Source organism: Solanum stenotomum, chromosome 5 (assembly GCF_019186545.1).
Source record: "Solanum stenotomum isolate F172 chromosome 5, ASM1918654v1, whole genome shotgun sequence".
In the NCBI taxonomy this organism is placed as follows: Eukaryota; Viridiplantae; Streptophyta; class Magnoliopsida; order Solanales; family Solanaceae; genus Solanum; species Solanum stenotomum.
Genome location: NC_064286.1, coordinates 62,729,053 through 62,755,368, shown reverse-complemented (window position 1 = coordinate 62,755,368; position 26,316 = coordinate 62,729,053). Strand labels below are relative to the sequence as shown.

Here is a 26,316-nt window from a genome sequence, read left to right as displayed (position 1 = left end):
ACAACACTTTATCCCTACTAATTTTCTACTCTAATACGCGACCTCCACTCCTTCTTGTCTAGAGTCTTGTCCTCGATAATATGGAGTTGCATCATGTCTTGTCTAATCACCTCAACCTTCATACTTTTTCGGCATACCTCTACCCTTCCACGTAACCCCCACACCCAACGCCTCACACCTCCTCACTAGGGCGTCAACACACCTTCTTTACACATGCTCAAATCTTCTCAGTCTTGCTTCCTTCATATTGTCTACCACATATGTCACTCCCACCTTCTCTCGAATAACTTCATTCTTAATTTTGTCGCAACATGCATCTTCTGAACATGTGAATTCATGATTGCTCAACCTTCCACCCCATCCAACAAGGACAGTCTAATCATCACTCTGTAGAACTTACCTTTAAGTTTATGTGGTACATTCTTATCACACAAGATTCAAGAGACAAACCTCCATTTCATCACTGCCATTCAAATGTGTTATGTGACATCATTGTCAATGTTCACACTATCTTAAATAAAAACTCTTTGAAATAATCTATATGATAAGTCTTACTTCCACGTCCACTTCATCCAACACCACCCCTAAATTTTCACTCTAAATATTCCAATTTGATCTTGTTCGACCTGAATTCCTTGAACTCCAAAATTTATCTTCAAACCTCCAACCTCCAAATATTACGTGTTATATTGGTGGACATTATAAAAATATTTTGTTCATGGTAATAAAAAGCAATAGGACCATTGAAAATAAATAAATAAATAGGACCAACCGTTTCAGACCCGGTTCATTCTCCTAATTAACCACCGCCAAAACGTAATTAAACCGCCTTCCTGTCGACGTGTCATCCTCAATTCCTGTGGCGTTAATTTTTTATCTTTTCCTTTTCTTCCATTTTTCCCCTTTTTTTTTTTGCTTTACTTTTCTCAGATTCCGATCATTTCCCTTTCACATTCCTTCAAAATTCCCCTCTCGCCGGAAAAAAATGCCGGAGATCGCCGCCGTCTGTTTATCCGCCGTCTCTTCTATTCCTCTCCTAAAAGACCCTCCCTGTTCCTCCGGTTCCTCATGTTCATCTTTCCGTAAGTTGACTCTTTTTCCGAGTCAATCGCCGATCCGTTCCGTTAAGTTCGTCGCGAAGGCGTCCGGCTCCGGCGGTTTCCTTGGCGATGATGCATTCGGACCCTATCCTTGGGAATCGTCTGACTCCAGTGATCCTTGTATGTTCGTTAATCTCTAGATAGTGTTAGTTTAAAATTCAAAAGCCTAAAAGTACTTTTTCTTTTTTTTCCTTTTGCTCCTTAAATTTTGAGATTTTAAGCTATGTGATTCATATTACTTAATTAATTTATTTAAAGGCGAATTAGGCTTTACAACTAGAGGATCTGTAGATCTCAACGCTTATCATAAATGCAGGGTAAGATTGCATATAATAGACATTTGTGGTCCGGTCCTTCCCCAGACTCCTACATAGCAGAAGCTTAGTGCACCGTGCTGTCATTTATTTTAGATACTGAAATGTAGAAACAACAATTGAGCTTAGCTAGTTGGTGGTGTTTTAAAAAAAATACTAAGGATTAGGTGAGGGATACAATTAGGATTTTGTTTTGATGTATGTGTTGAATTATAGCTCTTGTTTCCAGTAGACAGAGATACTTGTTTAGGATTTCATACAAATTAGATGCTAAAAGTTCATTCTTTATTTATAGTTTGCCTTTTCCATTTTACATAGCATTCCATCTTTGTTTAGAGTTATTTTTTACTGTTGTATAGTTTAGTTTATGTCTGTGTGTGAAGATTTTTTAATCTAGAAATAGTGTTGCTCTTTTATATCAGGAAGAATTGTACTTGTAGTAATTTCCTTGTCTGTTAATGTTAGATTCCTAAGGCATTCTTCAAGGGTGTTCTACCTCAAAATTAAAGTCGATTGACATTCTGCTTAAAGAAATGAGCGAAAATTCGGTTTTAGGTTCAATTATCTTCTGTGAGAGGATAGTTCATTGAGAAGTTGTGTTAGTAGATATTCATTCATGGATTTCAATTTAGTGACCATGAAGCACTAGTATGTCAATAGATGTTTTATACAGTTTCGTAATGTGGATTTTGTGACAATACACCCTTTTTTGGAGGAAGCTAACGTGGACCGTCGTTTGAAATGCTTCAAGAATGACTCTCAAAAAACCCTTTACCTGCAATGCATTGCGTGTTAAGTTGTGCAAAGAATTTGTTAAACATTTTAATCAGATTTCGTAATCAGAAAATTCTAATACAGTTCGAGTTAAGTATACTGTGGTTGATGTTGTTATTTGCATCTTGTCAAGACTTTTTAGGGACACCATCTTACACAGTGATAACCAAATTTTGGTAATGGAATCCCTATTGTAAAAGAATTAAAATATTTTGTCAGGTTAGAAATGCATAGCTAATTGTAGGAGAGAATGAAGCTTTGTAAATTTGTAGCGCCTCCAAACTTGATGCTTAGCATATATAAGTAACTTCTAGAATGCTTCAAAATTGGTGCTTATCCATCTGTCCTCGAGGATTGGATACTTTTTTATTTATTACAGACTTTTTTTAATTCTGTGTGAGATGAAAGAGAGCAGGTGAGTCATTTCTGTTACAATTGTTTGGGACAGAAATGTTTCAAGTGTATCTTATCACATTGGTCCAGTGACTCCAACTCTGTCCTGAAACATCAACCACTTTCATTGGTTTATGTGCAAGAATCTTGTTCTATGACAGGTCCATATATTTGATGATCTCTCCCTCCTTATATGTTGTAAATTAAGTAGCACAAAATTAAACTCTGAAAAGATGTACATCCCCTCATGTATGATGCATACTTCGGACTCCAAAAGTCCCCTCGCATTGACTCAAATGAAAGGTTAATTATTGGTTTGATATTTTATAGCATTTATTTCTTTTAAACTTTTCTTTCTCCCCATTTTATATATAGATATTATTCATCATTTAACAGGATATGTCTTCACTTATAGTCTCTTGGCTGTCATAGTCGATTAACCTTTTTGTTTGAATTTAATTATTTGGTTTTGAAGTTTTCCCTGCTATTTGCAGCTATGCAGTGGGTACAGGAGGAGAAAATCACACTGTTCACTGCTGATGGACTCGTTCAACTTGGGGGAAACATGGTTAAGCGACGGATATCTTCGTCTGATGTATGCTTATTTTCCCCCCATCAGTTCTGTGCATGTTTTTCTCACCATTCTGAGTAAAAAGGCATATTGGAATTTCATTCCTCTATTTTCTTGTAGCGAATATAGTTCATTCATTGAATCTCTAAACACTGTTAGGTGTATTTAGTTTATTCTAGTTTGGAAGATACACAATATACTTGTAAGAACTGAATAAGTCTGCAGTTTGTAGAAGTTCATGAGACACGCTGTATAATATCTTCTTGCCATTCTCGTTGCTTCCCTCTTTCCATACTTCATCCGCTCGGTTTAATAAAGATAATTGCTTTTGCAATTGATTTTGCACATCTTGTCTGATGTTTTACTTTGAAATGCAGAAGAAGCAGGGAAAATTGAAAGTGTCTCCAAGACTTCAACGATTTCGCGAGAGCAGTTACATGGATCCAAATCAAAGCCTCTGTTTAGGTGCTCTCTTTGACATTGCAGCAACTAATGTAAAGCTTCTGCTACTTGTCAACTTCTAATGTCCAATGTTTATGTTCATCTTAATGGGAATTGGAATTGGTGACTTTTCCAGGGCCTTGACATGGGCAGGAAACTATGCATAATTGGTTTTTGCCGTTCTATAGAGATGTTGAGCGACGTTGTGGAAGACACTGTTCTTGAGCATGGTGGGGAGGTATTTCTTATATCACCTCTCTTTTTTTGGTTCTGATCCTTTCATGGACCAATTTGATTGGTGTTGCATGACAAGCCCGAGCTTCCCTTGCATACTTTCTTTATGAACTCATTGCCTTTCTGATCATCTCGTACATCTTGACCTATAGACCTGTTATTATAGGCTCGTAGGTCAACTTAGTTAGGCCTCAAATATCATTAGCGTTGAGAGTGTGGATGGTAATTGAAGCTGTTTTGACATCAAGTAGGTTTACTTTTAGGTTCTCTCTTCTTTGGTAATTCAGTATGAAATTTCAGATCAGGTAGTATCATTTCCTTTATTAGAGTTTCATAACTTATTTAATGGTTCGACAAATTATCTTTTCGTGCTACAGATTGTCTCTGCGGAGAAAGCCAGCAAGGGCGATATGCAGGAAAAGCTAACTATGACAGTTGCAGTACCGCTACTATGGGGGGTTCCTCCTGCGTCTGAAAGGATCCACCTTGCAGTTCGAAACGGTGGAGGCATTGTAGATAAAGTTTTCTGGCGATGGGACTTCCTGTAGATAAATATCTAAGCTCCATAGCCGTTGTTTGTTTGTGCATTTGTAAATATTATTGTCATTCTTCTGTACAAAATTGGAATATGTAACTTAATCTGTTACAAACTAGTTGTTAGTCCATCCTTCATTCTGAATTGTAAAGTGGGCACCTCAAGAATAACAAATTACCTGTCAATAAAAAGTTAAGTTGAATTACTTTGGCTATCATGACATGTTCATCAATTGTGAGCCAGTTTACATATTTCTATGGTCAAACACATATGCAGACCCTTAAACTTGTCTCTAAATTTCATTTTGACACTCCAACTCAACCTTGTTCCATTTTAACCCTTCAACTCCAATTTTTATGTTCCATTTTAGCACTTCTAAGTGATGTGCCAGAGAGCGTGCATCACACATTCTCTAAGAGAGTGAAAGACAAAAAAAAAGTATTTTTTTAAAAAATAATAAAAGATTACCCTTCAACTCTATTTCTTTTATATACCATTTAACACAAAATACTAATTTTATGATTTCTTTATTTCTATATATGTTATTCAACTGCAATTTTGCATTTTAAAAATCGATGATCATCCGTTAATTATTGTAAAAAATTAAAACTGACGGACTATCATTGTTTTTTTTTTTATAAAAATAGTAACAATTTCTTTTTAAGAGTATTCCTATATTTTTGCGTGAAAAATAACCGACGAAAGTGCGTCGATTTCTTTCTTAAAATAATCAATGACAACCCAACGAAGTCTATTGAGTTTCAACATTTTTTGATAGTGTTATTAATTAGCATGAACATGAGTTTTTTTTTTACTCGTATTTAATTAGCTGAATGAACAATTAGAAAGCTGATATTTGAGTTAGTCCAAGTAGACTAGATATGAAAAAAAATATATGTGATGTTATTTAAATTAACTAATTGTTTTAAAAAAAAGACCAACTTACTTTCGCAGATTATTTTTTCACACAATAAAGTACAGAAACTCTAATTTATTTATTTTTTTTAAAACAATGTTCATCCATTATTTTTTAACACAATAATGGCATGTGAAGTACACACATCTCACTTTGTTGGTTCTTTGGAAAGAAGTGTCAAAATGGAACATAAAAATTGAAGTTGAAGGGTTAAAATGGAACAAGATTGAGTTGGAGTGCCAAAATGAAATTTAGGGACAAGTTTAAGAGTCTGCATATGTGTTTGGCCTATTTCCATTGTATACACAAAATATAGCAATCCTACAATTCAGAAACTAAAAAAAAAAAAAGGGTCAAAATGGACTGAGTTAGTGAATTAGGGTTATTTGATCCGCTCTAAAGTTACTTATAATGAAATGAGTTGGATTGAAATATGCTGAAATGTGGATCAATTTGATAATATAAACAATCTGTATTACTCTCCCAGTCTCAATTTGTGACTTACTTTCCTTTTTAATCAGTCCCAAAAAGAATGACACATTTTTATATTAAGTAATAATTTAACTTTAAAATGTTTGTTTTATTCTTAATGAAATGATTTGTAGTCACACAAATTCCTATCATCCATTTTAGACCATAAATTTTAAAAGTCTTCATTTATTTCTTAAATTTCGTGCCGAGCTAAAGTACCTCTCATAAAATAGAACTGAGGGAGTATCTTTCATGGACACAGTACTCCACATATGTCAGGCTTATTCTAATTCCCCTTCATCATATTTTATGTCAGATCTACTTTTTTCTACAAGGAATACTCAATAATTCAAAAACAATACTGTATAACCAATTATTGTAATATATCTTCTATTTGCTTTTTTTATACTGTTCGACTTCTTAATTCTAATGAAATGAAGGTTCCTACCATATATTTCTGCAAGTCAGAGCTAAAACCAGGTACTATACAATGGGATTCCACAAAATCTAAAGTTTTTCAAGCTTTGCAAGAGTATGGTTGTTTTGAAGCAATATATGATAAGCTTAGAAATGAAACTTTAGAAGCCATGTTTGGTAGATCAAGAGAAATCTTTGAATTTCCATGGGAGATCAAAATGAAAAACTTGTCAAAGAAATTACCCTTCAATGGCTACATAGGGAAGCTACCAACATTACCATTCTATGAGAGTGTATGCATTGATGACTTGCTTCAACCTGAAAGTGTTGAAACTTTTGCTAATATCTTCTGGCCTGAGGGAAATCCTGAGTTTTGGTATGTTACTTCTTTTAAGATTTTGTATTTGTCGTTTTTTTTTTTTTTTTTTGATTACTCTTTAGGTGTGATTTTGTGTTGAATGTTACCTCTTTAGGCGTACATAGACCTTACCCCTAGCTACCTTGTAAGTTGTAAGTGTAATGAGGTTATTTTTAATAGACCTTCGGCTCAAAAAAGAAATGAAAAGGCAATAGTAATAACAAGCAATAACAAAAAAAAAAGATAATAAAATAAACAAATGGAAGAAACAAACAAGTAATATTAGGGCATCTCCAATCATATTCTCTATTTTACTCTCCAAATATAGAGTTCTCTATATTTTCAGACAACCAACTCCAACCAAATTCTCTATTTTACTCTTTAAAAAGGAATCTTTTTCTCTCTCATTAATATTATATTAATATTTCCATTTCATTTTTATTTTCTTATTTTATAATATAAATTATTTCTTCTTTTTGCAAATAATTACCCTATAATCTTCATGTAATATAAATTTTGTTCTTTTCAAAATTTTCATAAAATATAAATTATAATTTATTCTAAATTTCTAAATAAAAGAAATTACAACAAATATTATGTATAATACATACTAACAAACAATTCAAATAAAAGTGAAATTATTGATGAAATACAATTGCATAATAGATAATGCATTATCGTAAAATTTAATTTAAAATTTTACATAAATACTCAACTTTCAAGACTATTACATTGCTCCCATAATGCTCTATTAATGCATTATGGAGTTCAAAATGAGTAATTTTTTGTCCATATTTTTTTTATGTGTAGCTAAAAATTATTTAAATTAACAATTTCATCTTGTATCCTATTATTTTGTGTACTAATTTACTTCCCCTATTCCATTTTGAACTATTGCAAAAAGTATTTTCATGCTCATTAAAAAGTGTAGTTTAATAATTTATCCCTATAACATAAAAGTAGATTGTTTGAATTATCATGTAGATTTTGTGTATTCTTCATAGTGAAAAATAATTATAATTTTAAATTAAATATTTAAAGTGACAATTTTTTTAAAAGATTTTTTTACAAAAATTGTTAATTCGGAATGAAAATAGTGTACTTATTAAAAGTATTTTTTTTAGATGTTATATTACTTAGAAAATAATTCAACTATTAAAGACTTAATTAATAGTCTCATATAATATAAATAATATTAAAATAATTTGAAATTACATATTTAAAGTGATTTTTTAACAAATAAAATAGAAAATTATTAATTCGGATAAAAATAGTAACTTGTCAATAATATGTTTTTAGATGTTATATAGAAAATTAATTACAAATAATAAAGACTTAATTAATGATAAATAGAAATAATATTAAAATAATCAAAAAGTGAAATAGAGAGGTGAGTAGTAGTTCTCCAATCACCCTCTCGATATATGGAGGGGGGTTGGAGAGCTCATTCTCTATTTTACTCTTTAAATATAGAGAATAGAGAGTAAAATAGAGGTGGGTTGAAGATGGTATGATATTTAAGAATAAGCAAAAGTAAAAACGAAACCAATACTCCTAGACCAAAAAAAAAAAATGCTCAACAACCTACTATCAAGTGTCATATCGTCTTTGGTAAGTTGACATTGCACTATGTCTTGTCTAATCACCTCTCTCCAAAAACTTCTTACGCCTATCTCTCCCTCTCCTTATGCTCACCATAGTCAACCTCTCACGCATCTCATCTACACATCTCCTATCCACCACAGGGTCAGTACTCCCACCTTATCTTGAGTCTCTTCACCATACATATACCAAACACACCCTATATGATAAATCTATTCTATGTCTCACATAACAAACAATTAATTATGTGAGGCTCTCTTATTGCTTGAAAAGTGGAGTCATGTGTCCCCATTTGCTTGTTTTGCAGCAATGTAGTAAAGTCCTACTCAAAGCCACTTGTGGAATTGGATGAGATGGTGAAAAGGATGGTTTTGGAGAGTCTAGGACTACAAAATTACATTGATCAATTCTTGGATCTCACCTCTTTCCTATTGCGATTAACCAAATACAATGCAGATCAAGTTGAAGAAATTGGGAATAAAACTGGACTTGGTGACCATACTGATGGTAACTTCTTGACCATAATATCACAAAATCAAGTAAATGGATTGCAAATTCTCAAGACAAATGGAGAATGGATTGATGTTGATATTTCATCGAATTCTTTCATTGTTTTGGCCGGAGATTCCTTCATGGTAAGATTAACTTTATTGTTATTATTTTTTTGTAGGAAAAAGGGGGGAAATTATTGGCCTAGTTTCAGCTTACAGATATGACCTTAGATAGGAGGGTGTGGAGGACACAAATTAGGGTAGAAGGTTAGTAGGTAGCATCATGTTGTCTTGTTTCAATTCATACTAGTAGTCGTAATATTGCTCTTATAGTTTCTTATGCGTCAATTTCCTTCCTTTTACCAGCTAGATTATCGTATTGTTTTGTTGTAGTTCTGCTCTATTATTATTTGTTGTTTTGTTGTAGTTCTGCTCTATTACTATTTGTTGTTTTTTGTACTTCCATAACTTCTTTTTCTGGAGTACTGCCTAGAACTGTTTTTCCTTGAGCCGAGGGTGTGATCGAAACAACCTCGTAAGGTATGCGTACACTCTATCTCCCAGAACCCCATTTTGTGGGACTACATTGGGTATGTTATTGTATATATAGACATCGAGTCAATTGTAGTTGATGCTATCGTCTCGATGTCTACATACTACAACTGCCTTTTAATCATGAAGCTTTTTGTCTTAAGATATCACAAGTTCTAACATAATTGTGCAAATATATACAGGCATGGACAAATGGTCGATTGCATTCTCCTCTCCATAGGGTAACGATGGCCGGAGAATATGATAGGTTCTCCATTCAATTATTTGCAGATCCAAAAACAGATTGCACCATAAAGGCCCCAAAAGAACTCGTGGATAAAGAACACCCTTTACTCTTCAAGCCATATGACATACTTGGTTATTTTGAGTTTTTTGGTACAGAAGCTAGACGGGAAGCTGGCCCCAATGCTCTCAAGGCTTATTGTGGTGTATGAATTATTGTACTTCTTAAAGTTTCAACTTGGCGACTGTCGAGGGCCTATCTGAAACAACCTCTCTATCTTTGCGGTACTGGGGTAAAGTCTGTATATATACACTCTACTTTTTTCAGATCCAACTTTGTGGGACTACATGGGGTATTGTTATTGTTGTTGTTGTAATGCTTCACCTTCTTCATATTACTAACCCTCTTTTGCTTGTACTTGCTCCGTTTCATATTATTGGTCTCTGTTGATCCTGACACGATACATCTCTTAATTAGAAAATTTTAATTAAAGGTGTATTTCAGCAATTTAATCTTCTTAATGATGTTTTGAAATTCTAATTTTGTTTATTATTATTTTATCTAGTTACATTTAATATTAAGGATAGCATGCAAATAAAATATTCTCGATTTGCTAAAATGAACATATAAAATGAAACGGAAAGAGTACTATCTAAAGACTTGTAAAAATTGGGCAAGAAATGAGTCAATTGACAAGAGCATAAGACGCACTTTTGTTAGATATTAGTACAAGTGGTATCTACATTATTGTAAAATGTAAACACACTTTAGTCTTTTCAAATGCAAAATGCAAAGTTTTGAAAATTAAGCGATCTCCTTCACGGTTTCACCCATATTTGAGAATTAAATGAAATATTCTCTTCGTTTTATTTTATAAGATGGTGTTTGATTAAGCTGAGGATATATATATATATATATGATAAAATGATCTACTTAATGTAATATTTCATTGAATTAAATAAATAAATATTTATTTCATTAATAATATCAAAATGCATGGTTAATTATACTTATATCTTAATAAAAAAAAATTATTTATGACACAGGGTTGTGTAAGGACGAGTAGAGGCTGAAGAAGAGTCTAATCATATGTGAGTTCAAGCCTCCTTTCTTTTATAATACATTTTCATTTTTTCAAAAAGTCAATTCTTTTCATCTTGAGAATAAATCTTTAATAGCTTACAGATGAAGAATTATGTCACTACGACTTTAGGCGAACTAATAAATCATGTTTTATCGGAAAATCTCTAAATCTCACTTGTAAAGTAAATCATCATACCTACAATCCAATCAAATTAATAGATTCCTTTTCCGGAGCTATTCATCTTTTATTTATTGACATTTAGTGTTAAAAAAAAAAAAACATCCAACTCCACGCCTTAACCATGATTAGCTGGATAATATATATCTTTGATGTGTAGGTGATTTTTTTCATATAATAAAAACATTGACTAATACTATAAAAATCCACCCACATCATATACACTTTATACATCTAAGTTTAAACAAATAGTCAACAACCACATAGTTGGTGGGAACAAAAAGAAAATGAAGTGGCACAACTCACCAAGTAGTTTGTCAAAAATGAAGTGACATCTAACAACCATTTTAAGGTGGATTGAAAAGGCACAAGTTACTAATAATTCAATGACTTTTTAACAAAATATACAATTCTTGATTCACAAGGTACAAGATTTACAATGCATCAAGCCAAAAGAACATCTCACACTCTCACCAACTTCACCAAATCCTTTTCCTTAAAAGAAATGATAGAAGTATAGCTGCACTTTCATGATTGGTAGATTGTCATTTAAAAATCAAAGGGGTAGGAAATTTGGTGTGATAGACCTATGAAGAATTTTCGATATTGTCATTAGTGTTCGATAAAATTTGAATTTACGTCAAAAAGTTTCACATTGAGGTTAAACGCTTCGTAATAACAATAATTTAAGATTCCAAATTTCTAATTGAAAATAAAGAACACTTACCACTCGACAACTTATGCATTTGACACACTCAACTAAAATAGTATGTTATTTCAAGAATTTTCAAGAAAATAATTTTTTATAACTATTTAAATTCAATGAGCATTTTTTTTTTTTGGTTCGTTGAAATAGTGGGTCATGCTATAGTCTGACTTTTTTTTTTATCATGCCATGAGAAAACAATTTTGAAGAAATGATAAAATTATAAATAAAAAAAGAGGAACTTATTGATAAATTCATGTTACGATGATTTATATGGACGGTTAGTTTTATTTCTCTTTTTAGTTAATCTTAATATTAATGAAATAACCTTTTAATTACACATTAATAATCAAATAATTTAGCATTTAAGAATTCGCTAACTTTGTGAAGATTCATAAGCATAGGGATCAAAAGTACACATATCAATTAATTAAAAGTTAAATATACTTTATTAATAACCTCAAGGATCAAAATTAAAATTTGTTGATGTTTAAGTGACTAAAATTGTTAAAACAACAACAACATATCACTGTAATTCCTCAAGTATATTTCGAAGAGAATAGTATATATGCAGATCTTATTCCTACTTTGAGAGATAAAATGAGTTAATTCTTTGAAGATTCATAAGCAGAAGAATCAAAATTACATATATTTAATCCAAAAACTTCAAAGATCATACTTAAAATTCATTGATGTTTAAGAAACTAAAATTACTACAACAATATATCAATATAATCCCACAACTAAAATTTAAAGAGGATAATATTGATATGCAGATCTTATCCTTAGAGTCTACCTCCAAAGATAAAAAAAAAATGTTTTTCATATATGGCTCAAATAAAAACATTACAAAATCGTTCGAAACGAAAACTTATTAAAATAAGTAAATATCCCCTCTCAACGTCCCCACTTGTGTTTGGTGAAGCCAAATATTGGTTGGTAAAAATAAATAAATATTGGAAAGTGAGAAGAAATAGAGCGAGTCATTCGTTAGCCCCCACTTTTTCTCCTACATTTCAGCTTCTATAAATACTCCCCTTAAACTTTTCATTAAACACACATTATTTCTCTGTCTCAATTCTTCTCTCATTTTCTTCTACCTTCTACAGATCTAGAGTTATCTTTTCCATTCTCAGGTTCGTTTTCTTCACAAATTATGCTGATTTTACTGTTTTATGCTTTGTTTTTGCTTCATTAGATTATAGATCTGGTAGATTTATGCATGTTTTGTTTGATTCGTTTCAAAATGATGTTATGATATCTCATTTTGATGTTATATATGTGTGTTTTTATCCGCTTTGAGGTCCGACTAATCTGGATTCACATGCTTGAACTTGAGACCTTTGGTTAATTACGACGTTCCTGATTTCGCTCAATGTAGTATCTAGATCTCGTTAATAAACTAGGAATTTTGGTTAATTTTCATGACATTGAGCAAAATTTGCTCTATTGACATATTGTATTGTTGTAGTATATGAAGATTACGTAGATCTCATTGCTAAGCTGGTTGTCCTGCACAGGGTGACTAATATGTTTCTTTTGGCTCATGGATTTGGTTGTTTGAGGAGTCTAATGATGGAAAATGATGATTTAGTGGTGAAATATTGCGGTGTTGTGTGTTTAAAATGAAATCAATCATTTTTTTCTTGGAATCGTGAGAACCTAGATCAAGTGAAGAAACTAGTCTTTGTTAACTTTTAAATGGGAGAAAATGGGGCATTTTTTTGGGAATATGCGAGTCTTTAGTTTGTATAATGAGATTGTGTGGACGATATGTTGAAGCATTGTGGTTGCTTTGTGTAATTTCGCAGAGAATTGTGTGTGATGAACCCGACATTTCTTTTTTTTTTGGCCAATGTAAACACTAGAACTCTTTGAATTCAATGAAATGTCTTAATATGATGGAATTTTATGGCTTGACATGCTTATGAGCGACTTGCCACATTTTCTCGTGAATATTTGAGATAGAACTGCTGACATATTTTCTTGATCTTTTCAGCTAGATATGGAGACTTTCTTGTTCACCTCAGAGTCAGTTAACGAAGGACATCCCGATAAGCTTTGTGACCAGGTTTCAGATGCCATTCTTGATGCTTGCCTAGAACAAGACCCAGAGAGCAAGGTTGCATGTGAAACCTGCACAAAGACAAACATGGTCATGGTCTTTGGAGAGATCACAACCAAGGCAAAGGTGGACTATGAGAAGATAGTACGTGACACCTGCAGAGGCATTGGGTTCACCTCAGCTGATGTTGGTCTTGATGCTGACCACTGCAAAGTCCTTGTCAACATTGAGCAGCAGAGCCCTGATATTGCCCAGGGAGTCCATGGTCATCTTACCAAGAAACCAGAAGAAATTGGAGCTGGTGACCAAGGTCACATGTTTGGTTATGCCACAGATGAAACTCCTGAACTCATGCCCCTTACTCATGTTTTGGCTACAAAGCTTGGTGCCAAGCTTACCGAAGTGAGGAAGAACAAGACTTGCCCATGGCTCAGACCTGATGGCAAGACACAAGTTACAGTTGAGAACGACAATGGTGCCATGGTCCCTATTAGAGTTCACACTGTTCTCATCTCAACTCAACATGATGAAACTGTCACAAATGATCAGATTGCCAAGGACTTGAAAGAGCATGTGATCATGCCCGTGATCCCAGCTCAGTACCTTGATGACAACACCATCTTCCACCTCAACCCATCAGGTCGTTTTGTGATTGGTGGTCCACATGGAGACGCTGGACTCACTGGCAGGAAAATCATCATCGACACTTATGGAGGTTGGGGTGCTCACGGTGGAGGTGCCTTCTCAGGAAAAGATCCTACCAAGGTGGACAGGAGTGGTGCTTACATTGTGAGACAGGCAGCAAAGAGTGTGGTCGCTGCAGGACTTGCTCGCCGCTGCATTGTCCAGGTTTCTTATGCTATTGGTGTCGCAGAACCACTCTCCGTGTTTGTTGACACTTACAAAACCGGAACCATTCCAGACAAGGATATTTTGGTTCTGATCAAGGAGAACTTTGACTTCAGGCCTGGAATGATGTCAATTAACCTTGACTTGAAGAGAGGAGGCAACTTCAGGTACCAGAAGACTGCTGCTTATGGTCACTTCGGCCGTGATGACGCTGACTTCACCTGGGAGACTGTCAAGGCCCTCAAGCCTAAAGCTTGAGTGCAAGTTCCCACTCACAACTTTGCCTACCTATATTCTTGTGCCTATTATTCCTGTTGCGGACCAATAAACAAGTTCATTGATTGAGTAAATTGATATCCTATTTCTACATTTACGGCGCTATTGAGTGGAGGGAGGAGACCAAAGGAAGTGTCTACATACTTTAAGGGATTCTAAAAGCTCCAAGCAATTGATCCTGCTTAATTCTTTTCTTTTTTTTTTTGAAGTATTTAATTTCAATGTGACCTGCTTTAATCATTTCTTATATCCTCACATACGAACAAGTTCTTTTGTCATTGTGTTCATTTATCTAATGAGAAATGCAGTATGTTGTTGAAGTGAGTGTTGAACTATTGGTCCTGTTTTTGTTTTTTCCATATACAGTTTTAGTTGTTGCCTTTACTCTTTATGCATTTCCTTTTTTCCATACTACGTATGGCATAATCATACGTGGTATAAAAAAAGCAAAAAGCTGGCGAGAAGGTCTATCATGAGATTGTTTGTGTGGTTGCGTGACATTATTTTTCACCCCACGTACCATATGACCTGTAATAGCATAAGCAAAATAAAAGATGAAAATACCATAAAATGTATAATAGTGCTGTTTGTCTGGATATATTTTTGTTGCTATAGCGAATAATGCTATGAAGAACATATAATATAACATAACAAGAGATTCAATTCCAAAGAAATATTGTTATAGAGAAAGTCGTTATAAAGAGGTCTGACTATATAGACTGCTAGATTGATTCTTTGGCAACTGAACTATTAGGTCTGATATAAAGTTGCAGTGAGATTGCATTGCCTAAGCTACTTGCCAGAAAAATATGTGCTCGTGTCTTGAAGTGGTGATTACATACACCCCATGAGTCACATTGTACAGTTTGTACTAAAAAATTATGTTGCTCCTGCTTCTTTGTCATTGTCCATCATTCTCCTCAATTGTGCATGAAATTTCTAACCCTTTCCCTTAGGCTGTTTCGTATATCGGCGCCTTCAGCAGAGTGGAAAAGTTTTGAGGTTATTCAGTTTCAGTGAATGCACCAGGCTGAAAATTCTGGCACAGTGATTGTGAAGCTGCCTCTATTCTTGAAAGATCCTACAGTAACACAAAAATACTACTGAACTTGATACAAAAATTATAATGTGAACTTCAAAACCATGCGACGTCTCTAGTAAAAGTTCTCACCTTCCCTTCAAATCTGATCATAAGAGGGCCTTTTCTTGATCCTCGATAACCTCCTTCATGTTCAAGGAAATAGGAATGATTTAATACGAAATTATTTTCTAACAAAAAAAGGAAAAGAATGGGAGTACGCAGTGGATCATATAAACCATTAATCTTGTAAAGGATGTTAACGACTTACCGATGTATATATCAGGAAATTGAAGGCAAAGTTTTGACAGAGGTTGAGCAACTTCAACCTGCAATTCATTGGGAGCTAGTATTTAGTAATTTGCACAGAGTGCTATAGACTAAACATATTAACAGGAAGACTATTCACAAAGATACATTATAAAGACTCATCTAAAAGGAGGAAAAACAAAATGATACGAGTCACTTCATAGTTCTAGAAGGTACTCTATATGTTCACCAAATCCAGGAAGAAAAACTAAGCATTGTTGACTATATGGGGTATGGGTCAGAAACTGGCTTTGATTTTGACGACTATTTGGGTGATAATGATATGAAACTCTGATCTGATACCTTTTGGCTGCAAAAAATTTACCTAATGTTTCATTCACATAATTTGTGAGTCCTACTTGGTTGTGTACCTGTGTTAAGGGTCATGTACCAGGTTTATCAGTAATTCATATTTTTTCTTTATTTTATTTTCAGAAGGACTTGACACTTTTCCAGGAAAATGTTGAAGAGCATAATTTGGTAAATGAGAAGAATTCCGATACGATGGCTCACAAGCAACTAGATCAAGTTGTAATGACATCTAGCATCTTTTACATCATGAGAAACATGAAGTTGTACAATCCCAGGAGATTGGAAGAAACAAAACTTGGAAGGCAAGTATTAATGCACGTGAATAAAGAGTTCAAGAGATACATATGATATATCAATCAACTGCGCCTCAATATCAAACTAGTTAGGCACGACTTAAGGATATATACGATAATGAAGAGATCTTGATTTCCGTAATTACAGAAGACTGAAAAGATCACATATCAATGAGAAAAGGATATACTAACATCGGAAAGAGTTGTTGTCAAGCATTTTGAAACAAATGGTGCCATCAATACCAAGTCACCATTAGATTTCAATGAATCAATCAGACAATGCCACTGTAGGTCCAGTTCAGCAACATTGGTTGCAGTGAGAATGACCACATTACGGCACTTAATCTACAAAAGAGAACAGACATGCTAAAAAAATTGATGTTCAAACTTAAGTATCATTAACTCACCGGTTAAAGAGCAACAAGAAGTACATAGTAAGACATGAAATAAATTTATGTAATCAAAAGAATATAAATATATATAAGAAAAACATGAAATATATAAGGAAATGAGGCAAAGACAAAGTTGAATTCACTATCAGTGATCTATTTCTTCCGAGTAATTAACCACACTGACTACTCTAAAAAAACAGAATAACATGTTAGTGCTATGTAAGAACATTCAACATGACTTTAACAGAGTATAGGTCTAGTTTTCACACTTCCGCCACCAACTAAAGGATAAATTTTAGTAAAGAATTACTGCAGCAACACTCATTAGAGGTATCAAGAGTAAAACCTTACACCAACCAAAGAGAAAAAGGAAGTGCAAGGGAAAATAAATTGCAGAGTGGAAACAAAAAGAAAATCTTCATGAAAGCAGCAAAATACTACAGCTCGGGTTTCTAAATGGACTTCTGGTGATGCCCAATTCACAGTAGAAGATTTGAAGGAATATATGCCAACAAAAATGTAGATGGTTGTGAAAGTTTTTCATACAATCAAGAACTCCGGAAAAATATGACTACTTGAGAATAAATTCCAACAATGTGTACTCCAAGAAGGGCATCAAGTTAGAGAATGAAATAATTGTAATAATCATCCAATCTCAGCAAACACACACATACCAAAGGCACAGGCAGCTGTTCATGATGAAGCAATTCTGTAATACCTTCAGGCAGCTGTGCCATCTGTAATCAGAAAAGGAACAAGAATTTAATTCTTATAGGCAGAGAAGCTTTAGCTGTTGGAATGTTACAAATCATGAATTTTATGACATTTGAAATATATAAAGAACACATTAGTTCAGTGTCTGCTTCATTGCACTATTCTATCTTTCAGAACCACGTGATCTTGTACTACACTAGTGCATGATTCTGAATTAGAGACATACCAATAATATCACGACAAGTGTTCCAGATCAGCAACAACAACATACCCAGTGTGTTCCCGAGTCCGGGGAGGGTGGGATGTACACAGACCTTACCCCTACGGCCTACCTACCGTAGAGAGGCTGCTTTCAACAGACCCTTGGCTCAAGAAAAATGTTACAAAAACCGTAAGTGTTCTAGATCAGCCTTGGACAAAATTATCAAACCACCAATATTATCTTGCTGGGTGTAAGTTTTAGTCAGTAAAAATCCATGTGATAATTTGAGATATCTCATTCCCTGGCAGTGAAACATGAGATGCATTTGCAAAGACTGATTCACCCTGTAGCACTAAGAGGGAAAAACCTTTAGCTGGTATTGGAGATTAAAGCATAAGTTTAGGTAACTAGGCACCTCGAATATTAAGTGTTTTGTATACAAGGACCATACTGAAGCAGCCTCAGCATTTCAGTCAAAAGTAATTGAATATGCAGAAATGCAATTTCTGAAGTTCCAACAAGAAGGCGCTATTCTGATCTTGTGAACCCAAGGAGCTCTAATGTTTCTTCTGAATCAACATTGAACTCAACATGAGGAGCTTTTCTACCAAATTTCTAAATTTCTATCAGCAGGTAAAAACATGAAATTGGATTCCTTCGATTAGCACTATATGCCCATTCTTTAAATTACTATTAGGTACTACATAAAATGTCATTCTTACTTACTCTTTGCATATATACATGTAATAAAAACCTCAGAACCTGTGGAATTTTATCATGAGTAATGACTTAACCTCATTCTTGTCACCGGTGCACTTTTCACCAATCAGGTGCCTTAAATGTTCTTCAAATTCTTCATCAGGAGCCTGCAAAATGAAGTTATGAGAACTTTAGAGATACTGAAACATTTTACAAAGTGGAATATCAAAGTAACACTTTTAAAAGATTGTTCGATCAGCGGCATGGACATTGAAAGTTGCATCATTTAGATAAGTAAGATGCTTATACGGTGAATCGCCAAACTAACTCAAACCCAAAAGTTAACACAGGTGGTAAGGATTGCCCAAGATCATATACGGAGACAACAAACCATAATTGAAAACAGTATAACCGGATATTTACATTAAACATACTTATGGAGACATCTAGCCATCTAGTTAACTTTATCTTGGCAACTTAATGATATACGCTTGACTATCCATCTCATCATCATGTTTTCTTCTTTTCTCAATTTAACATTGGTCTCTTCAGTACTTTTAACTTGATCTTCAGGCGCTGAATGAAAGAAATAAAGGTAACAAATTGCAGCTTCAAGTAAGTCCTTTTTAAAAACACAAATGGACCCTAGCGGCCTAGCCCATTGGTAGAAAAAATTAAAACAAAGCCAACAGTGTCCCAGATGCATGCTCCACCAAGCATGTGACATGTCCACATGTCAGACAAAGACATGGCAATCATTTGAAGTATAGCGGCAAGAAATTTATTCCTATTTCCTATAATATCTTACAAGCAATACAAACTTGTGATTATGAAGCTTACTGAAATGGATGAATCATTTGGTAGCTATTGTCACACTAAGTCGTGGAACATTAAGTAGCAGAGAGATCTAGTAAATCTATATTACATACCATGCGAACACCAAAAGCTTTTGCAACTCCAGCTACGGTGACATCCGAATGCAATGGACCTACCCCACCATATATAAATACCTGCAGTGAAATTAATTTAGGAATATATGTTAAAACAGGTGGGCAGTACTCCATCTCACTCTCTCTCACACACACATAACAGCCTGGTGCACATATATGAAACAATTCAACAAATATATCCATACCAACAAAAACGTTTACCATGTCATTTGTGGACTTCCGCCTCTCAACTTCCTCGGCCACAGAATCTATCTGAATATGAAACGGATGTGATTAGGAACAGTTGCTAGCATAAAGTTCTTTTAATAAAGCATAAAGTTCTTTTAATAAATGTTGAAGATCCATCAAACATTTTACAATCAAGGTGGAAATTGAGCAGAAAGTGACTTCAACTGAATGGAAGTTACAAAGAAAACGATGTTGCTCCAGAAAAGCAATACAGCAGACTGTTCTACCTAAAAGTTGGCTCAGCATTGTCAAGAAAATATTTTAATCACTAGGAGATCCTAAAGCTTACTATAGAGACAAACTTTGATGCTTTTCTATAACTTTTTTGGAGTCACTTTCTGGCGTTTATAACTCAATCTGTTTTCAGTTGTTAGTTGATTCAAGTGTGCATCAACTTCCCAGTACTTATTTGCCTTCACTATTTTGGCTGCGAGCTGGATTGCTGCAAAAGTTGAACAGAATACATGGCAAAAGAAAACAAAAGGGAAGTATGGTAACTCTTCAAGTATCTATCAGAAACCCAACTTCCAATGGAAAACTAATGTCAAGTTCATGCATAGCACACAGTTGAACAAAAAAAAGAAGCAGAAATTATACAATCTGTCAAGACATAATTATTACTAACATCATTTCGAGTGACAGCAAGCAGCGATGTTGCCCAACCAATAGAATGGAGCTTTCTACATAACACAGACCCCAACTTGTCCTCTACTGTGCCAAACCTGAGCTACGGAACCAAGAGAAAGACATCTGATAAGTAAGCAACTACAAATAGCAGAAAGTTCATACTACAGGGGCTCTGATTCAGGGGTATACTACATATATTATTTGCAGGGTATCAATTATCTGAGACAAATAGATGATGTGCAAACTGAAAAGATATAGTTTATTGCATTACATAGAGTGCCGTCTCAACATATACTAATAAACAAAATGAATATATCTACTTAAACAAATGGAAATTGAAAGAATTGAGGACGCTCTGCCTGTTCAGCTGATCTCCTAATATACATCAAAATTTGTTAATATACCATGTAAACTAGACTCCATCATCATGCATTCCCCTCATTGTGTAATTATTCTCATAGACGCAATATAGCAAAACTACCAAAAGTAATCAACACAACTAAAGGATGGAAAAGACTCGGAAACAAGCCAAAATAGCCTCCTTGATTCTTGTTCAAAGTCAAGTGAAAAGTTTTACCTAGAGAGGAAAAAATATTTTGAAGCAGAGGACAACTGATTCTTAAAGATCTGCTATGAACAATAGGTTCTGGACAACTATGTGATTGCAGAAGTGATCCAATGCAGGACATCAATTACCCCAAATGATTCAGTTTTATTAAACACAACACAAGTAAAGTTCGAGTTGAATATCCAATAAGAAGAGCAGAAAAGAGCATATATGCTCCTGACAGATTGATTTTATCTTCCAAAGAAAAAAAAGAGATGTATAAGGAACCAAAAAGCAAAACAGAGATTGGCGGAAAATGCACCAGAACTTAGAGATAATAACAAGAAGCCGCAGAAGAACTTCACTATCATACTGATCCTCAGATTTAAAGGTATAGAGCCAATAACTTACAAAATTTCATCTCCCACAGCTATGATTGAGGCAGTAAGCATATTATTGGAATTCAAATCCTCGATTTTCAGTCCATTGCAAATATAAGATAATTTCCCACAAACTGGAGCAGAGAACTTCTTTACCCTTCCAGATCTTTCCAGCCTTCCATCAGCAAGTAAATAAGCTGGCCTAAACTTTTGTTCACTGTTGTTGTCGTTCCTGATGCACAATAGTGCATTAGGAACAGTGTCATGGATGCTCCCAATTGAAGTATACCTATGCAATCAGTGAAATAAATAGAATGCTCAAACAACTACCACTTCACAAGAGCAAATATGTCGTAGATTTTAGTATAAATCTCAAAAATGTATATCCTTATCATGCTGCTGAAGGAAGAATCACCGTAAAGAATTTTGAAGCAACATAACTGAGAAATTACCCCTGATCATAAAGGCTGCAGTAACGAACCTTGCAAACCAAAAGGAAGGCCCATACATCTCTGCCACATCAAACTTAATAGGTTAGTCATTTTAATTGTAAGAAATAAGAATCAAACAGAAGAATAGATGATTACTTTTCAACAAAAAAACTGCTAGATGAACATTTAAAACTTAAGGCATAACTCAAAGTATAGACCCTATTTTATAAGAAAACAACATACAATGTATAAAGTATAAACCTTCATTCATATACACTCACCTAAGCAATAACAAATGCAACAATAAAATACTAAAGCATATATGATAACACAACATGAAATAATCTTTAACATAGCATAAGGCTCTCTATTTGACTTGCAGACTTTAATCTTTTGTTTCCTGGGCCTCAACCTAAATAACTGTCAATTTCAGAAGCCAACTCAAGTAGTTTGAAGTCCATTTCCATCCTCTCAGCTATATTCAGAGGACCTTCAATGTTGATGTGTTTCATTATAGCAGTTCTTTACTTCTTTATGCATAAATTTTTCATAAATACTATCTTGAGCATTTAGCATGTAATTTTAATATAACTCGAGCACTTTAAAAATGTTTTGCCGCTCCTTATCCCTTGACAAGATCTTTTTCTTTTTGTAATAACCAAGAAATCCCTGGTGATTAGCTGGCCTAGGCCCAATTGAATTGACCCATAGTTGGGAGGATATGAATCCTCCCCTCTACCTTGCTCCAACGTAAGTATCAAGCTCCTTGTCAGTGGCAAGATTAGAGCTCATGACGCGCATTCTATCCGCCCATCCCATGAGTATTTACACTAAACCAAATCCCCCGAGGCTATTATCCTTTAGCAAGTTCTTGTTAGCTCCATTTGGACTAATTGGTCTAAAATCCTTACTTACGGATGCAATCTTTGTTTAAAAAGGATTCAAAAGTCTCAGCACTTCAAATTCTCCAACTTTAGATCCGAGTGAGATATATATATACATAGTAATTCAATAATAAGAAATGATATAAGGAGGGTTTATTAGGTGTAGTCTAACCTGTATGACCAATCCAAAATTGGATTCACCCTCATGAAAGGTGGCCACCCAGGTGAACTAGGTGAGAATTGCTCCTGACCTACCTGAAAGGTATGTGACCATAAACAGCAGTCAGCCACAGATCACATCTATCAATATTCTGAAAAAAAAACGCCGAGTAGTTGCAGAAGTTTGACATCTATTTTGTTACCGCAGTAGGATCACCAATTCGCACACCAAGAAAAATAGCTCTAATTGGATTGGCCTTAAGCAGAGCCTCCAGCCCTGATTTGAAGTCGAGGCGAAGAATATCCATTTGCAAATTGTAACTGTTCAGAGAAAAAGGACCAATTCAAATGATAATAAAAGTACTGCTATCATTAGAGGGAATCCTAATATGTTATTTGTGTCAAAGGCAGGGAAGACAAATAAGCATTTCTTGCGTACGTGGCTGCGGTTTCATAAGTGAATGAGTTGATTTCAGGGAAAACAGTCGGGGTCTCAAAATATATTGTCCGTATCGGAAATGCGTTTTCACCATCAGCAACATCTTGTGAACTACTTTCTTCCACTTTATGCAGAACATAGCCTGCTCTCAGTAGGTGAAGCAAAACCTAAATTGTAAAATCAAACATCACATATTTGGTTAAACACAACAACAATAAAAACTCGCCTCAACCCCCCACAAGTTAGAGTCGGCTATATGAATCCTCTATATCCATTTTGTTCCGTTTGGACCCTTTTCATCCCACTACTCAATAATCTGTCTTTAGAAATAATTTGGAATTCTCTAAAACTACAGATAATCTAAATCTTACATATATCCATACATCTTTGTGCAATATCTAACCAAATTTACGAAGACTCCTGTCAATCACCAAACCTAATGTACATTTTTGGTTACTCAACATAAAGGACAAAATTGAGACGTCAGTTGAGAGGCAAGTAAATAACTTACAGTAGAATCTTTCCCTCCGTTGAAGCTCAATGCAACCTCTTGTATGCTGTTAAGGGGCCGGATTCAAACAGAAGGGCGAAGGATGAGAACACTAAGCCAAGATTACCATAAAAGAGAAAAGTAATAACAATAACTACTAGATCAACAACTGTTCTTCTATGGCATTCCCTCTATCCCATTTTTCCACAATTTTTTTATTAGTTGTCCATAAAAAAGAATCACCACTTTCTATAGATGGAAAGATTTACCATTTTCTATAAGTCCAAATTAATAAATAATAATGTAAATAAATATTATTGCATTCAATCTTCTAAATATTATAATTTAGCATTGTTGATTGTACTACCACGGCAAATTTAATATTACTCATTAAAATATATGCTCCACGCTCTACAAACCAAAGTATGCGCTGCTATCTGCAGCACATAAATCCTTATATCCTTCAGAAGTTCACAATCTAGAGCACAATGATACACTGAACTAATCAAATAGTAAACGGACAGCACTTCATAAAATAATCCATGGTAGATTAACTATAGGAAACAAAAGGTGTTCAGAACTTTATCCTATGGCTAATGACCTTAATTTACAACTGACACAAACAGTTTTCCCTACTTTAAAGATGTAAAAATTATGTCATTATCATTGTTATTTTATGCTTGAATAATGATACACGAAGTTATTTGCATTACAACACTAAACGACAAACTCCATAATTGACCTACTCCATACCAGTAAAAGATTATAAATTTCAACTCCTATACTTCTTTGTAACATGCTGATAATTTTCCTATTAAACAATTCCTAGAGATCCTTCTGGTTTGTTTGCTCCGACCTACGTAATGTCCCAATTTACATGCTGAAATTGTAACTTAATAACAAGATAATTTGCATGTTAGGTATGGAGGAGAATATTTTTCATAATGAAATAATTTCTCAGTGTTAGGTGATTGGAAATCTTTTTCCAAGGAAATATATTCCAACAAATATCACAACTCTTACTCCATACCACTTCTTTCAACTGAATCCTCGAACATATCACCAAAACACTATCATCACATCCTATCCTCCACCTTGTATAATTATCATGTGTCACCTACTCTTCACCCAACCTAACACTAGAAAATAATATTGAAAGATTTCTTGATATAAATATTTTGCAAGGAAAACAATTTCCATATAGCAAACACACACATTGTTGTATATTCAAGGTAATCAACAAGTATCTTTATTCCAATGCAACTAACAAGAAATGATGAATCAATGCATGAGACAAGTTGTAACTTCATAGCAAGAACAGATCCCCCAAAAATACAAAGGAAAAGAAGAGAAGCTTACGAATACAGAGCGAGAGCTCGTTTGATAACATATATGGCATTAGTATACTTTGTCTTCAACCTACTGTCATCACATTCTCTAATTGCTTTATCAATCTCCATCAACTCTTTAGAAAAAACTGGAACTTTCTGCACAAATGACAAAAACAAGACACACCAGATTCAATATCTCTAAACTTTTACAACTAAGCATACATATCAGTGGGGAAAAACATCTGACAAATAGATTTATAGAACGGAATGGATCTCTAAAATCAATAAATACTTCCTCTATCCCAATATATTGGCACTTCCCACTTATCAGAACTAATTTAACCAACTTCAGTGATACAACCAAAGGATTACCACAAACCCCGATCCCAACGCTATATAAACCCCACATCAGCACATTTCTATACCGATATGGGACTCAAGTCCCAGACCTTGCAATGGAACACAGCAAACCACCACGCTCTGCATTAGCCGTTCTCGAAGGCTCCACACTGAGTAGCTTACACTTTCCCACAAATAGGTAACTCTTTCCCAAGTAGACATTTTCAAGTCAAGTGCCCAGGCTCCCACGGCTGGCTGTGCACTAGACATTGCTAGCCGTGGGTAAACGCTGCAATACCAGCATCACCATCCATGGCACGGCAAGAACGGAGAGTGGTGGGTGGCTCTGATACCATTGATACAACAAAAAGAGAACCACACCCCAAAAGCTAGAAGTGGGAGCCCCCAAGGCTATATACACCCCCACATCACATTTCTATATGTGGGACTCAAATACCATACCTTGCAATGGATTATAACATTCTGGAACTAAATCAATTAAGGTCAATTCATTTTTTTAGCAGTAAACTTAATCTGTAAACTACAAAAAATGAAGATTGCATTTCAAAATGTCAACCAAGTTCACTTAGTTTGAATCTTGAAAACTACATAGGGAGAGGGGAATACTAAATACTCAGTCTCCATAGAAAAGCAGAAATTTATGCAAAGCTAATTGTTACCAACAAATGAACTACTCAACAAGAACTATTTTTTTATTGTAAAGATTGAACCTTTAACATTGAAAATTTACCTGCAGTTGAAGGGGTCAATCAAAAAGACAAGAAAATCTGCTTTTGATATTTGTATTCAGAAAATGGCTATAAAACAGTAATCTTTTTTCATATATGGTTCTTGGGATTAGCCTTTCTTGAAAAGAATGGGCAATGTGAATTTGTTTTATAAGAAATTTCTTTGGCTGTCAAATCAGTATCGAGCAAGAAGACTGGAATATGGATCGGGTAA

At 34.4% G+C, this 26,316-nt stretch overlaps 4 protein-coding genes across 4 annotated transcripts; 3 read left to right on the top strand and 1 right to left on the bottom strand.

Annotated features, from left to right (window-relative positions):
- The first annotated feature begins 901 nt into the window (after positions 1–901).
- On the top strand, positions 902–4,567 carry LOC125864823 (uncharacterized). The gene is made up of 5 exons (XM_049544907.1): positions 902–1,220; positions 3,076–3,176; positions 3,530–3,646; positions 3,730–3,831; positions 4,205–4,567. Exons 1-5 carry the CDS (start codon positions 986–988, stop codon positions 4,373–4,375), a joined length of 726 nt encoding a protein of 241 aa, XP_049400864.1. The 5' UTR covers positions 902–985; the 3' UTR covers positions 4,376–4,567.
- A 1,603-nt stretch (positions 4,568–6,170) lies between these two features.
- On the top strand, positions 6,171–9,908 carry LOC125864816 (probable 2-oxoglutarate-dependent dioxygenase AOP1). Its single transcript, XM_049544899.1, has 3 exons — positions 6,171–6,542; positions 8,434–8,761; positions 9,352–9,908. The coding sequence occupies exons 1-3, from the start codon at positions 6,184–6,186 to the stop codon at positions 9,601–9,603; spliced, it is 939 nt and encodes a 312-aa protein (XP_049400856.1). The 5' UTR covers positions 6,171–6,183; the 3' UTR covers positions 9,604–9,908.
- A 2,545-nt stretch (positions 9,909–12,453) lies between these two features.
- LOC125864810 (S-adenosylmethionine synthase 3-like) lies at positions 12,454–14,869 on the top strand. The gene is made up of 2 exons (XM_049544894.1): positions 12,454–12,495; positions 13,359–14,869. The coding sequence occupies exon 2, from the start codon at positions 13,365–13,367 to the stop codon at positions 14,529–14,531; it is 1,167 nt and encodes a 388-aa protein (XP_049400851.1). The 5' UTR covers positions 12,454–12,495; positions 13,359–13,364; the 3' UTR covers positions 14,532–14,869.
- A 363-nt stretch (positions 14,870–15,232) lies between these two features.
- Positions 15,233–26,316, bottom strand: LOC125864802 (uncharacterized). The gene is made up of 17 exons (XM_049544885.1): positions 26,105–26,316; positions 25,043–25,170; positions 23,705–23,750; positions 23,194–23,360; positions 22,958–23,075; positions 22,768–22,850; positions 21,733–21,792; positions 21,312–21,569; positions 20,352–20,448; positions 19,700–19,750; positions 19,478–19,558; positions 18,644–18,715; positions 17,608–17,670; positions 16,734–16,886; positions 15,899–15,956; positions 15,721–15,773; positions 15,233–15,630 (listed from the first exon to the last, which is right to left on the bottom strand). The coding sequence occupies exons 2-17, from the start codon at positions 25,141–25,143 to the stop codon at positions 15,553–15,555; spliced, it is 1,539 nt and encodes a 512-aa protein (XP_049400842.1). The 5' UTR covers positions 25,144–25,170; positions 26,105–26,316; the 3' UTR covers positions 15,233–15,552.